The sequence below is a fragment of the Nannospalax galili genome, unplaced genomic scaffold (genome assembly GCF_000622305.1).
Source record: "Nannospalax galili isolate Female #2095 unplaced genomic scaffold, S.galili_v1.0 scaffold750, whole genome shotgun sequence".
NCBI lineage: Eukaryota > Metazoa > Chordata > Mammalia > Rodentia > Spalacidae > Nannospalax > Nannospalax galili.
The window spans coordinates 410,957-425,236 of NW_008327506.1; the positions used below are offsets into that span (position 1 = coordinate 410,957).

Sequence of the window (14,280 nt, forward strand, 5' to 3'; positions counted from 1 at the left end):
TGAAGTCTAATGCCAGTTCAAATATTCAGGCAAGCCATTTCCTTTCTCCAACTTTCATACAACTCAGAATTTTCCCAAGCTCCTAGATTTTGCCAAGACCCCATCCTACTCCCCAGTGAAGAGCTCAGAGACAAGTCAGACACTGTCCCAGCCTAGAGAAGTCCAAATTGGAAGACAGTGATACAGTGTGCAGAGTGCTTTACAAATGTGGGAGTTGTTATGGTAACCAGGTCACTCTGAACTCGAGCTTCTATCCTGACCTCAGACAAGGCCTCCTCTGAAAACAAGAAGAATGTACCCAGTTTCTTTGTCATGGTAGAATGAGCTTTGTAATCAGAAGGTGAAGATTTTCTGCCCTGTCTCAAACAACAAGGTGGGTACGAGTGAGATGGATTAGCAAGTAAAGGTGCTTACTGCCAAGCCCAATGACCAGAGTTTGACCCCTAGGACACACATGGTGGAAAGGGAATCGATTCCTTAAAGACATTGATCCTATCTTTTCTGCTCTACTGTCTTCGTCATATAGCAGCTTTAGCTAGAGCTCGGCACTCTAAGGCTCTGCACAGATTGAGAATAGAGACAAGAGGCTTAGACCCCACCATGGCAGCAGCATGTTTATGAGTTGAGAGGGGCTCATAATGACTCAGGCTTTCTGGAGGATCTTGGTGCTGGGTTGGAGTTTGAAGGAAGAGCGAGTAGGAACTGCTACTCTGGTTCCTACGAAACCTCCTTTTCTTACATCCATTGGAATCTCTGGCCTAGAATTCAATAGAAAAAGAGACGACTTCCAAGGCAGTTTAGTCCAAGAAAGGGAAGCATTAAAGACAGGGAAAGGAACAGAACAGGAGCGAAGGACAGGAAATCTGGGGTTCCAGTTAGAAGACTTGCCTACTTCCCTGCCTGGGGGATCCCTTACTGACATTCACAGGCACCCACTAGACTGAGCTTTCACACCCCCCACCCTCAGCACTCACAGCCGTATTTTCATGTTGGGGCCCCACAGAAAATGTCCAGTGCATACTCATGGATTTATTATTCTTATGTTCGCACACTAAACCTCATTTATTGGAATTATTCAATTGATTTTTAAATTTATTTTATTGTTGGATATGTAATGTATTCACTTGAATTTAAAAGTATTAAAGAATATCCCATGAAAAGTATCCCTTGAAGCTGGGGAAATAGCTTGGTTGGTTAAGTGCTTGTCATAAAAGCATGAGGACTTGAATTCAATCCCTAGCACCCATGTAAAAAAGGCAAGAGTAATGATGAGCATTTATAATCCCAGAACTGGGAGGCAGAGGCAAGCAATTCCCTGGGACTTGATGATCAGGCCAATGAGAGACCCTGTCTTAAAAAACAAGGTGAGGGCAGGTGAGATGGCTAAGCAGGTAAAGACTCTGACACCAAACCTCATCACCAGAGTTTGGGCCCCAGGACCCACATAGTGAAAAGAGGGAATCAACTCCAGAAAGTTGTGCTGGATAGCTTTAATGTCAACTTGACACACCTGAGTTGGGGGAGCCTCAACTGGGGAACTGTCTCCATTGGACTGGCCTGTGGCCATATCTGTGGAGTATTTTCTTGATTGTTGAGTGATGTGGGAGGACCCAGCCCACTATGGGTGGTGCCACCTCTGGGCAGGTGGGCCTATGTTGTATAAGAAATCAGACTGAGCATGAGCCAGGAGAGCAAGCCAATAGGCAGTGTTCCTCCATAGGAACAATAGGCAGTGCTTCAGCTCCTGCCTCCAGGTTTCTGCCCTGAGTTCCTACCTGGGGCTCCCTGATGAACTGTGACCTGAGAGATATAAGCCAAATAAACCCTTCCCTCCGCCCAAGTTGGTATTGGTCAGTGTATTTTGTCGCTGCAATGAAGAAACAAACTAGAACAGTTGCCCTCTGGGGGCTGAAGAAATGGCTCAGTGGTTAAGAGCACTGGCTGCTCTTGCAGAGGACCCAGGTTCAGTTCCCACTACCCACATGGTGGTGGCTGTCTCTCATTCCAGTTCCAAGGATCTGATGACCTCTTCTGGCCTCCACAGGCACTGCACACACATGATGCCCTTATGTATATGCAGTCAAAACACTCACACACAAATAAATTATGAAAATTTAGAAATAAATTAAAAAATGAAAATTGTCCTCTGAGCTCCACATGCATGTAGTGGCATGTGCACACCTATACATGTACACGTACACACACACACACACACACACACACACACTCAAAATAAGGCAGGGGCTGGAGAGATGGCTCAGTGGTTAAGAGCACTGGCTCCTTTTGCAGAGGATTTGGGTTTGATTTCTAGCACCCACATGGCAGCTAACAAACCTGTAACTGCAGTTCCAGGGGATCTGATGCCCTCTTCTGACTTCCACTGGCATTGCATGACATAGGTGCACTTACATGCATGCAGGCATACCCTCATACACATAAAATAATAATAAATAATAATGATAATAAATAACAAGGTGATGGCACCTGAGGAATGACAGCTGAGGGTGTCCTCTGGTCTCTACACTTATGAGTACACATGTGCCTGAACACATACACACACACACACACACACACACACACACACACCTATTCTTGTGTTTACTGTAAGAGATACATGTTATTCATTCTTCATTATTCTTACAGATATTTTTGTTGCATACATAAATCAATACAAATATATATTAATCTAAAAAAAAAACCCCACCACGGTTGGAAGAGTACATGCTTATACTGTTCTAGATCCTCTTTCCCTCAACAAAGTATCCTGGAGCTCCTTTCAGATGAATACATGAAGAACTTTATTATGTTTTACACTACGTGCTATTCCAGTCTATGGCCCACCATTACTTGCCCTTACTGATGGGCGCTTACACTGTTTACAGTCCTTTCACATTCCGGACAGTGCCACAGGGAGACTGTGTACAAATTTTATACCACTCATGTTCAGGTCTGTAAGAAGGAAATAGAAGCGGTTTTCCGTGTGTCTCTTCTTAGGATGCCACACTTCCTCTGTCTTGGCTCTTTAGATAACTGTCTCCTTTTATTTCTCAAAGGAACCCTTTTTGATCATGGACAGAATTCTCAAACCCCAAGGCTTTCATCAGAATCTATTACTAGGTCTCCTCACCAAGTATTTTGGCCACATCTGCTATGCCTCCTTAACTCTGAGTGGGTCTTTGCCCTGGCAGCCATTCTCCTCCTTTCCAGCTGGGACACAATGGTAGGTGCAGGGAAGCAGATTTTTTACTCCCATCTTTCAGGCCTCTGGACTTCCTGACACAAATTGCTCCCTCCCCAGCCATGGCTCCAGTTGTGACTCCTCTCTTCTGACTGTAAGATAAATGCACTTCTAGTTGTCTCTAGTCCCCCAAATATGAAGGATGCCATATTTAAGTGGGGTGGAGGGAGCAGGTAAGACAAAGTCCCCTGTGTGCATGTGATGAGTAGACACAAATAGAAACAAAGCCCTTAGCAGCCTGGAAACCTCTGGGTTGGCTCATGTCTGTGATGTCAGCTCATGTAGCAGTTGGAGCCATTTGGGGCTAACCTAGCAGGTAGATTAGGCAGATTCTGTTCTGGCAGGCTCCAAGACTCCTGGGTAAGGCAAGGTCATGAAGTAAGGTAACATTGCTAAGTGTGCTAGCTGCCCACATTCAGAACTGTAGATAGGGCATAGTCATTAAGAACTCTGGTTGAGAGACAGATTGCCCAGGATATGCACTTTGAACTTGTCAGATGAGGAAATTGAGGCCTTAGAAGAGGTAGAGCTACAGCAGAGGTCACACAGGAAGACAGGAACAGCACAGGAGCCAGGCCTCAACCCAGGCTCCGCCGCTCCCCCTAGCTGTAGCTCAAACCAATGGAACGTGTATTCATTCTCCTGGCAGAATGGAGCTGGCATCCCCACACATGTCAAGGTTGGAGGGGATGCCAAGGAACCTTGCTGAGACAGCGTGACTCATGGTTGGCTTTAGTTACCGTGCTGGGCCTCAGGATTCCCGAATTGGCATGCTAGAAATTTCTTTGGTCCTAGTCCCAAGCAAGCCAAGCTATTTTGAGGCTTTCAAGGGCTTAAAGAGATTATTGTCTGAGAGTTTATAGCAGGAGAATAGTTTGAATCCAGTTTTAAGACTGGAAAACTTTCTGTTTCACCTGCAGGCCTCTAATACTCTTTACTTGGTGATCACCCAGCCTCTACTTCAGTAAGGAGGAGCTCACACCCAGCAAAGTAAACCTGTACATCTGAGACACAGCCATGTATGAACATTTTCCTTACATAGAGTTACAGAATATAACCCAAGCTTTCCGGTTTCTCTTCTCTAGAAGCAGTGTCTCTGCCCCAGGTTAACCGTCTACTGGTTTGGGAATGGTGGCTCTGTCTACCCTTCATTCTTCAGGCTAACAACCCCAGGCCTTTCCTTTGTGTCTATAAGACATTTTTGCCATCCTTCCTGTATTAATTAGGGTTAGGTTTAGCTGTGGGTTCAGTTCAGCATGCCAGTTCTGTTCAGATTGCATCTCACCCCATCAGTAGCTAAAACAGACTAGGCTTTGTACCCTTTACACATAGGTCTCTGTAGGCTGTTCAGTTATCTCAAGGACCCAGAGTCTTCTTTCCTGTGGCTCCGCTTTTGGTGAAATTCAACTCAACTAGCAGAACTTCAATATACCTTCACTTAGCATAAGAGATTTGATTTTCCCATGTTTCTGGAAAGTTGAAGGGTTCTAGTTTCAGGCAGAACTAGTTCTAGGGACTCAAACTCTGTTATTAAGCTTCCATCACTTTCTGTGGGCTGTTTCTCTATGTATGTGGGCTTCAGTGTCAGACAGCATCCTCTTCTACCTGGCAGCAAAAATGGGTTCTGGCAGCTAAGCTTCTGTTATTACCTTATAGTCCAAAAAGAGAAGCACATTTCCCAGAGTCCCAGGTTGCATTTATCGCAGAGTCCCACAGTGTACACATTTCTAAGTCTTAGCACCCATATACCAATCATACAGAAAGAGGGGGGCTCAGTTTAGGTCACCTGCTGCTTTACCAATCATTGGGCCTTGGACTGGCAATGCTATGCTTGGATCCAGATGCATTGCTTATCTTCTCCTGTATAAATGTGAAGGAGATTGGACACACCCTTCGGGTCACATGATCACATGAGGGGAGATTCCTTTCAACAGAGAGTTGGGACACCCCAAACTTGTAAGCAGATTTAGCTTATTATATTAAGAAGAATGACTTTTGTTTTTCAACCAAAGGAGGCCACTGGAAGATTATGACAGAGCTCAATGGGGATCATATCCATTTTAGAAAAGAATGGAAAGCTGGGCATGGTGGTGCAAGCCTGTAATCTCTCCATTCGAGAGGCTGAGGCATGAGTATTGTGAGTTCTAGGGCAGCCTGTGCTACGATTAAGTTCTAGACCAGTCTGAGCTATGTAAGAGACTCTATCCTAAAAAGCAAAGCAAAGCAAAATGGGGACTGAAGCAATGAGCACAAGAGAGAAGCCCAAAGACTGGGGGGCGAGGGGTCCTGGTTCTAGTTTCAGGCAGAACTGAATCCAGGGTCTCCAACACTGTTACTTAGACCTCTCTGGTGTGTTTCCCTCTGCTCATTTTCAGCCTGCCGACTTGGATTTCAACTAGAACATAGTCATAGGAGAGATGATGCTGGGTCCTTGAGATCACGGATCTGCCTGCACAGACTCTATGTGCAAAGGACATAAAGGCCAGTTTTGTTTCACTCATTGATGTGGGATTAAAGGGTACTAATTCTAAAACTAGAGCTCTTGTTATGGTGATTATGTGCGGGAGATATGTTCTTTTCCCCTAGGGGATGGAAACTGATGGGGAGGCCACCTCTGTTCTCAAAGCACACATAAGTCTATTTACAGCCTAAGTTTACACTCTGGGGAGTCCCAGGCGGAAGGAGAGATAGGCTACAACATACATTCTGCCTTTCATTTACATACCCACATACCCAACACCAATTAAATGCTTATTGTGTGTCAGGCTTTGTACTTGGCAGAGGGTAGGATGATTAGTAATGATGATGTAGGATACTTATGGAACTCTTTCAAAGTTCAGGGCACTAAGTGCATTATATACATTATCTTATTTAATACTCGTAACAGCCACTGAGGTAGGTACAACCATTATCCTCATGAACACAATCTAATTCTTGCTCTCAAGGAGCTCAAAGTTCCTTAGGGGCAGCTGGGAAGTACACCCCAACAGGAGGGGAGCTATGGTTCTGTGACAGCACAGTGGGAGCCCCTTACATCTGGGAAGTCTGAGGTGTTATGGAGGAAGGGGATTAAAAAAAAAATCTACCTTTGAAACAGACCAAGAAACCAGGAGGAAGGAGTCAGGCAGAAAATGGAGAGGTAAAAGTAAACCAGGTTGGAGGGCTGGAGAGATGGCTCAGGGGTTAAGAGCACTGCTGCTCTTGCAGAGGACCCAAGTTCAATTCCTAGCATCCACATGTCATCTAACAACCCTTTGTGACTCCAGTTCCAGGGGATCTGATGTTGTCTTCTGACCTCTGTGAGCATTTCACTTACTTACATGCAGGTAAAAAAACCAAAAAATAAAATATTAAAAAACAACAACACTCATACACATAAAATAAAAATAAATTGAAAAACTTTAAATTAAAAAAAGAGTAAACCATGTGGAGGTAGGGGTTGAAGGTTAGTCTGGACAAGTAGGCAGCCCAGGCTGTAGGTATCCTGTGCTGGTATACAAGCACAACCCTTAGACAGTGAAGCAGTTGTGCAAATGATTCAGGCTGCTGGGCAAGTGAAGCCTCAGGCAAATTACACTTCCCTTTCTGCACCAGGAGGCTGCTTTTTGTGACTCTGGGGTCTACTTGAACATGTATTGGCAAGGAAGATCTCAGCCCCTCCCTTCCTTGGGCAAGAAAAGCAATGGTTGATAGAAGAGGGTGGTATTTGAGTTGATGTTGTTCCTAAGTTGAAGCTATTCAACTTAGTCTCCAGCCCCACCCATTTGCTCACATAAGACATTCAGCCAAATCCTGAAAATTAGAGCCCTTCAGAGTAGTTTGATCTGGGCTGGGACTGGATTGAAGGGAAAATATGACCTTCCAGCATGGCTATGCCTTCCCAGGTTTCTTTTCTTTCTTTTTTTTTTTAATTATTTATTTCTACTATACATGTATGAATGTTTTGCCTGCATGTATGTAAGTATACCCGTGTCGTTCAATGCCTATGAGGTCCACAATGTTACAAGAGGGCATCAGATCCCCTGGAACTAGAGCCATGGATGGTTGCTAGCCACCATGTAGTTGCTGGGAATCAAACCTAGATCTTCTGTAAGAACAGCCAGTGTTCCCAGCTGCTGAGCCATTTCTCCAATCCCCTTCCCTTCTTTCTTTATGGTTCCATCATGGAACAGTAAGCCCCTTCCCCAGTTCCTTCTTTATTTCCTTTGATCTATGTCCAAACTTCCCCTCCTCTGCTTCCACATCATAGGGACCCCCTTCCCCACATTACTAGCTCTTCATTTACATGAGGTAGAGAGGATACTGGGTTGGGAAGACCAATTTAAAAAGTTTCCCATTTCCACCTGTTCTACCAACCTGCTGTGTGACCTTCAGGGAACTCATTCCTCTCTGGGTTTCCTTATGAGAACTGGGCTTTGAAAAATCTACAGTCCATAAAGAAACACAGAGCATGACATACTCTGTGATAGACTACAGGACAGGACCCACTAAAAATTGCTGAGGATGACAGACATTTGAACAACTTACAGGCTCAAAAGAAACTCCGTGCAAATGACCTGTCTCTAAATGCATGCTCGGTGCAGATCCCCAGAAGCCAGATAGAGTACTGCTTTTAAAGTCTCATCATGAGGTTTCCATTTACAGGGAAATAAACTCACCTGTTCTCTTCCCTGATGAAGCCCTGCATTGTTCTTGGAGTACAGACAATAATTTTCTCAAAAATTTTCCTTTTTTTCTTTTTCTTTTTGGTCTTTTTGAGATGGGTTTTTCCTGTAGCCCCAGCTGGTCTGTAACTCACAGAGATCTGCCTGCCTCTGTCTCCTCAGGTGCTGGGATCAAAGGTGTGTACCACCACACACAGCTCAAAATTTTTCTTTAATGAGTATATGTTGCTTCACAATGAACATACTGATAATAAAAAAGGAAGAAGAAACCTACCGCCCAGTTTTAGACTTCAGTCTTTATTTACTGGGGCAGAAGGGAGAGAGAAAAAAAGAGCACACATAGCATGGCACACAGAGTGGGTGGGGTGGATTAATGGTTTCTTTGGAGAAGGGTGAGGCAGGAAGCAGGTGGGCTCTGTGTGAGGAGCAGAGGCTGGAGTCGAGGGTCCCAGGCATTAGGTTCTGAAGTCCTCGAAATAAGCAGGAAAAGGGGAGGACAGGTTTGACCCTAGGAAGACTTCTCTCAGGTGTAAGTTGGACATCAGAGGTATCTGAAGGGCATAGCAGGTTGGAACAGGAAGCCAACCAAAGCAAAGTGAAGTCTAACTCTGCACCGTTTCCAAAGGAGTGGTATGGGGGTGGGGTGGAGGTGGTGATTTGGTTTCAACGTTGGGTTCAGTTTCAGACTTTTGAGTGGATGGGAGGCTCCTCTAGACAGCTCTGTTCCCAAGGAATCCATCAATACAGTCTGAGTAGCTAGGCCCAGCTCCCCTTGGTCCCTCACTCTGCTTCTACTAGGTTTAAGCGGCTCTGAATGCACTCCACCGGCCATAAGAGCTTGGCAATATGTCCCTGCCCTGGGTGGACCTACCACTTCACCAGTCGCATTAGAACTGGCCAAGGTGAAATGCAAGGACACGCTGGGGGGAGCCTAGAGGAACTAGAGGGCTAAGGCTAGGCACCCTCCCTTCTGCCTTATGCCAATTCAGGACCCTAGAAGAGCATCCAGTTCTCAAAGTGCTGCTGTTCTAGCAGCAGCGTTGTGTCTGGTGAAGTAGGTCCAGGCTTGGTTTTGCAGCGCGAAGGCTTTACAAAGCACTCCTCACTCTCCCTAAGATTCCTCTTCTCCCTAAGATTCACACACTTGCACACTGCCCTTCCCTACTGAGGTCCAGCTGCTCCCCGAGCAGGACTGCAGTCCCTTAAGATTCTTGAGGAAAGCTGTAAGCTTGAATTGCCATCTTTCCCGGGAAGTGCAGGTCACTCTGGCCCTCTGAGCACAGAGCATGAGGTCGGTAGGGGAAGACTCAGAGGCCTGTCTCAGGATTGTTTGGCCCCTCAGAGCCAGTTACCCACAGGAAAAGGCACATTAAACAGACGAACAGATTCTCGTACCTAGGGGCTGTAGACTTGGGGCTCTGGCTCTGGCACATCTGGAAGCTCCCCCCTACTCCCTGGCACTACAGCTCTGCAGTGCGTGGAGCCCGTCCCAGCATGTTAAGCTGTGCGGATTTGCAGAGCGTGCGCCTCCGCGGTTTGAAGGCAGCACCTTCTGAGCTGGAAACCCTCTTCCCACGAACGGAGTCTACAGGATCTGCAGCTCCCTCTGGTTTCAATCGCCACAGAGTGGGCCACAGGTGCCTAAGCCAGACCCTCACCACGCAATTAGGGGGCCACGGCTGGGAGTAATGGAAAGAGGACTGTGGAAACTTTATCTCCCTGAACTGTGGGCTACAGCAGAGGCGCCTGGGGGTGGGCAGATGAACTGCGGAGATCTTGGAGCACACACTGGAGACCAGTCATCTCTGGGCCTGGGATCCGGGTCGCCTGACTCTCCACCTCCAAACCTAGCTAAGATAGGCTTTGACTTTAAGCAGGCTTAGATCCGGGTGGAGAACCGGACTGTTTGTGAGTTGTAGCGACTGAAACCAAAGGTCTCGATTTAGGATTGTGATCTCCTGGAGGGCGGGAGGAGGCTAGCACCAGCTTTCCCCAAGGCTGGCCAGTTTGGTAAATAAATTTGGAGAGGTGCCTGGACATTAGTGTCCCCTGTTCAGCTCCAGCGTCTTTATGCAGCCACATTGTGTCAGTAGTAGGGGTCAGGGAGCTTCCAAACCCGAAGACCATATGCAAGTTTAGCTGGAAACGAACTCTTCTAGCAGCTCAGCTCTTAGCCAGTTTTACCATTGACTTAATTATATCCACACAATCCTGGGAGAGCTCTCCTTTCTGGGGCCCATAAGAAGGGCTGGAGAGATGGCTTGGACACCACTGAGAGCAAAACATCCTTCACAATAAACATACAACTTCCTCCGGATTATAAAACCATTTCAGAATGGAATGAGACACTGCATAGGCACACTGTCCCATCCCAAGCTTCCTCTCAATTGTTCTGGGCTGCTCAAGAGAGGGGGTTACGCAGTGAGGCAGATGAAGGTGGTTCCCAATACCACCTAGGACTTTGTAACTAAGCCTCCCACCCCATCCCAGCTTTCTGTTCCTTAGAGGTTGCCCAAGGCATGGGTGCCCAGGCTTCAAGGACTATGCCAGATTTTAGCCCTGGGAGCAACAAACTCCTGCAGGGTGAAGGCAAAATTGGAAGATGTTAGAGAGACTGAGTCAAAAGATTAGAACGGCAGGGGCTACAGAAGAAGTGAGGCAAACCAACACATTCTGAATCCTGGGGTAGCCCTTCTCCCAGGCTCCAGGGCCTGTATTTCTGGCAATGTTTAAAAGAAATGAGCTTAAGAGCCTTGGAAGGGATAAGAGGCCACCAGAAACACCCTCCCCAGGCAAGAGGGGAGGTCTGTCTGGGAAGCATAGTTATGTGGATAAATATATGAGTTCTGGGCTGGGTCCCCTATAATTTAGAGCACCTCAAAAACCTGGCAAGCAATATGCTGTCCTGGCCCTCCATTTCCACTCTTGTTGAAGTGTTTGTGGTGTCTGAATGATTCCTTAAGGTGATGCATTGCAAAAGAGAAACTGGGGGTTCTCAATCACTTTTCTCCAGCTTGGGTCTCAGTCCAAGTAAATTGGAGATGGGCCAGAATTTAGGGCTGGTAGCGATAGCTGACCAGGTCTTGTCTGGAACATTAAAGATCTGGACGATAAGTGCTTCAGCCAGTCCTACCCTGAAGCTGGGGGTGCAACTGGAGTCTGGAAAACCAGGAAAGCGCTGGCAATGCAGGAGTTATTCATCTGTTTGCCATTCAGAAGGCAAAATGGAGTCGATGATGCCAATGCTAGTTTTTTTTTCTCTCTCTCTTTTCTTTTTTTTGGGGCGGGGCTTGGGACATTAGCAAAGATGAGCTGGGTTGGAATTGGGATGTGGTTGATGGTGTAGGGTATCTGAATGGGGTCCTGGGAGTGAGAGAGCTGTAGTTCCACAAAGTAAAGCAAACTTGAAGTGCGTGTGTGTGTGTGTGTGTGTGTGTGTGTGTGTGTGTGTGTGTTTTTGCTGGATAAGACATATCCACTAAATCTAGCAACCCTAGATATGTGAATTAGTCTGAACTCAGGTAAGAAACTTTGACAAGAAGTTGGGTCCTTTTGGAGGACTTTGTTATCCAGAAAATTCCAATTCCAGGGCTCTCTGCCCAGTTTCCTGCCCTGTTTTGAAGACTAGATCTCTTCTTTATTCAGGGATACTTTGTTTAGGTAGACCCAGCACATTAAGTGGGTCCTCTTGGTTAGACATCCCCCACGAGTTTGGAGGGTTTGTTTTTAGAGAGTAAGAGCAGTTACACCTGCCTGTTGGCCACTTGTGCTCTTATGTTGGGAGGCGAAAAGCTCTATGAATTCTAGACAGTCTTGTATCCTGATGCTGCTCTGTCTTGGAGTCCTTTGCCCCTTTCTCCACCTGTGGAAAGGGAGCATTGGATTTATCTAGACTTTTCATTGATGGGAGATTGTTAGATAAAAACATCCATCTGCCCTTAATACATTCTTCTGAAATTCCTGCCACGGAGGCTGCAAATTTCCTGCCAACATGCCCAGAGCTTATCTATGGGGGGAGATTCACCACAGTGACAGGATGTTCATATGATAGTAATAAGCTGTCTCCAACTGGGCCAAGGCTTGAGATCCAGATGGGAGACTACATTGCTCCTAATTATTTTCTCTCCCAGAGAACAGGGCACTTAGAATCTGTATAATCAGTAGCATACAATGCGATTACTTTTACATATTAGTCACAAGGTTAAGTTTATCTTTTTTTTTTTTTTTGAGACAGGGTCTCACTATGTAGCCCAGGCCGACCTCAAACTTGAAGCTCTTGCCTTGGCATTCAGAGTGTTTGGATTACAGATGCAAGCTACCATGCCTGGGTTGAGATAGGTGTTCTAAATCTTATTTTAGAAAAAGAGACAGGAAAAAAGATTAAAAAACTTACCCAAATGATAGAGTTGGTAAGTAGTGAAGACAAGATTGGAATCCCAGCGGTTTGACCTAGTGAGCCCTGCTCTTAACCGCTATGCAGACCAGGAAACAGGCTCTGAAAGGAAGTTAGTTACCTAAGGATGAATCTTAAGACTGCTGCGTGCAGCTGGGACAGAGGCCTCCGGTGCTAGAGTTTTGGCCACTGCGCGGCGCTGTGGGGACAGCGGCTAGCCATCTGCCCATCTCTTGTCCACGTCCAGCATCCTACCCAGAGGTTGAATTGGGCTCAGTATGAACTGGAGCAACTTGTTTTTTGGGTCCTGGAGGGAGAATAGAGAAGAAGAGGCCTAACAAGACAGGCAGAAACCCTGCTGAAAGAGCGCACCGGACCAACTTTCTGTGTACAAAGTCGTCATATAAAGGCAACACTGGGCCCCGGCTGGAGTTAAGTTTCTTTGGGGGAGGTTTCTGTGGGAGTCCTGATGCCTGTCGGTTGGTAAGATCTTTAAGTCCAGAGGGGACAATTAAGAGAGGAATTTTCAGACTCACTTCATGAACAGACATCTAGACAAGTGCAGTTTCCGCAGGAAAAGAAGACAAATTGACTCGCCACCGAGAGGCAGTCACAGAGGTGGAGATGCTGAGGCGCTGGACTGGTAGGTGTCCCAGGAATTCTGTATCCGCGGAGACGTGTCTCAGAGGAGACCAGGAACGGGCGGCGCGCTTCCCAGGTCTTCCCGGGGATGGTGGCAGGGCCAAGGCCTTGGAAGGGAAAGACAGGACCGCAGCAGGATAGGCCGAACTGCAGGAGCCAAGTTTGCTCTTCACGATCACACCCGCCCCCGGCCGGCTGGAAACCTCTTGGCTTTTCCGCCGCGTCGGTCCGGGCGTCTCAATTCTCACTTGCGATCCACTGGCCTGGGGTGGTCTGGGCGCCGCCTCGGAGAGAATACGGGAGGAGGCTTGAAGCCACTTCCACCAGCTCAAGCTGCACCGGCCTAAATCTTGACTTCCAGGGACTGAACACACTGAAGGCAGTGGCTCCAGGGAGCCCAGCGTTTGCCGGAGCAGCAAGAAAAAGGATGACATGCCTCCAGCTACGCGAGCTCCAGCGGTGGAGGCAGATTGTTCCCGCAGGGCCCCACGGCAGAGGACCTCCGCCCGCCCCCTTCCTCCCCGCCCCACCCCGCCCAGGGAGCTCCGCCCCGGGCCCACGGTTCTTCCGCCTTAGGCAGCCACCGGGCGGGAGGGACTAATCTCTCGAAACCCCACTTCGTATCTCTAGGGGACTAAGGGCCCAGAGCCGACCCAGTAACGGGGGTTTCACTCCTTCCGTCTGCGCTCTGCGTTTAGCATCCCTGGGCAGCGGATTGTGCCCCCCGTTGGGTGCGCCCTGCCGTGAGAGCCGTGGAATCGGGCCGCCAGGGGGCGCTGCGGAGCTGGGGGGAACACCCCTCCCTGTCCGCCTGAGTCCCCCGCCCCCTCCCCGCCCGCGCGCAAAACACACTCGCCCGAGAGGCAGCGCGGCGGAGCTGGAGCCGCGGCCCTAGCGGAGCCGAGAGCGGCGGCGGCGGCACCATGACCCTGGGCAGCTGCTGCTGCGAGATCATGTCCTCCGAGAGCTCCCCGGCCGCGCTGTCGGAGGCCGAAGCAGACATAGACGTGGTGGGAGGCGGCAGCGGTGGGGGGGAGCTCCCAGCCCGCTCCAGGCCCCGCGCCCCCCGGGACGTTCTCCCTCCCGGCCACGAGCCTCCCCCCGAGGAAGCCGAGGCGGACGTCGCAGAGGATGAGGAGTCGGGAGGCTGCTCGGACGGCGAGCCCCGTGCTCTAGCGCCCCGGGGGGTGGCAGCCGCAGCGGGAAGCCCAGGGCCCGGCGCAGCGGCCGCCCGGGGAGCGGCGGGGCCTGTCGGGAGGCCTCGGACGGCGAGCCCCGTGCTCTAGCGCCCCGGGGGGTGGCAGCCGCAGCGGGAAGCCCAGGGCCCGGCGCAGCGGCCGCGC

The 14,280-nt window shown here is 48.6% G+C and overlaps 1 protein-coding gene across 1 annotated transcript in view; it reads left to right on the top strand.

The window, feature by feature from the left end:
- The first annotated feature begins 13,805 nt into the window (after positions 1-13,805).
- The window catches only part of Foxd2 (forkhead box D2), a 4,464-nt gene continuing 3,989 nt past the window's right edge, over positions 13,806-14,280 (top strand). Inside the window, exon 1 of the mRNA XM_008832678.2 lies at positions 13,806-14,185. Within this exon, the coding sequence (XP_008830900.1) occupies positions 13,861-14,185 (325 nt within the window). The 5' untranslated portion in view covers positions 13,806-13,860. The remainder of the gene's footprint in view (positions 14,186-14,280) is intronic.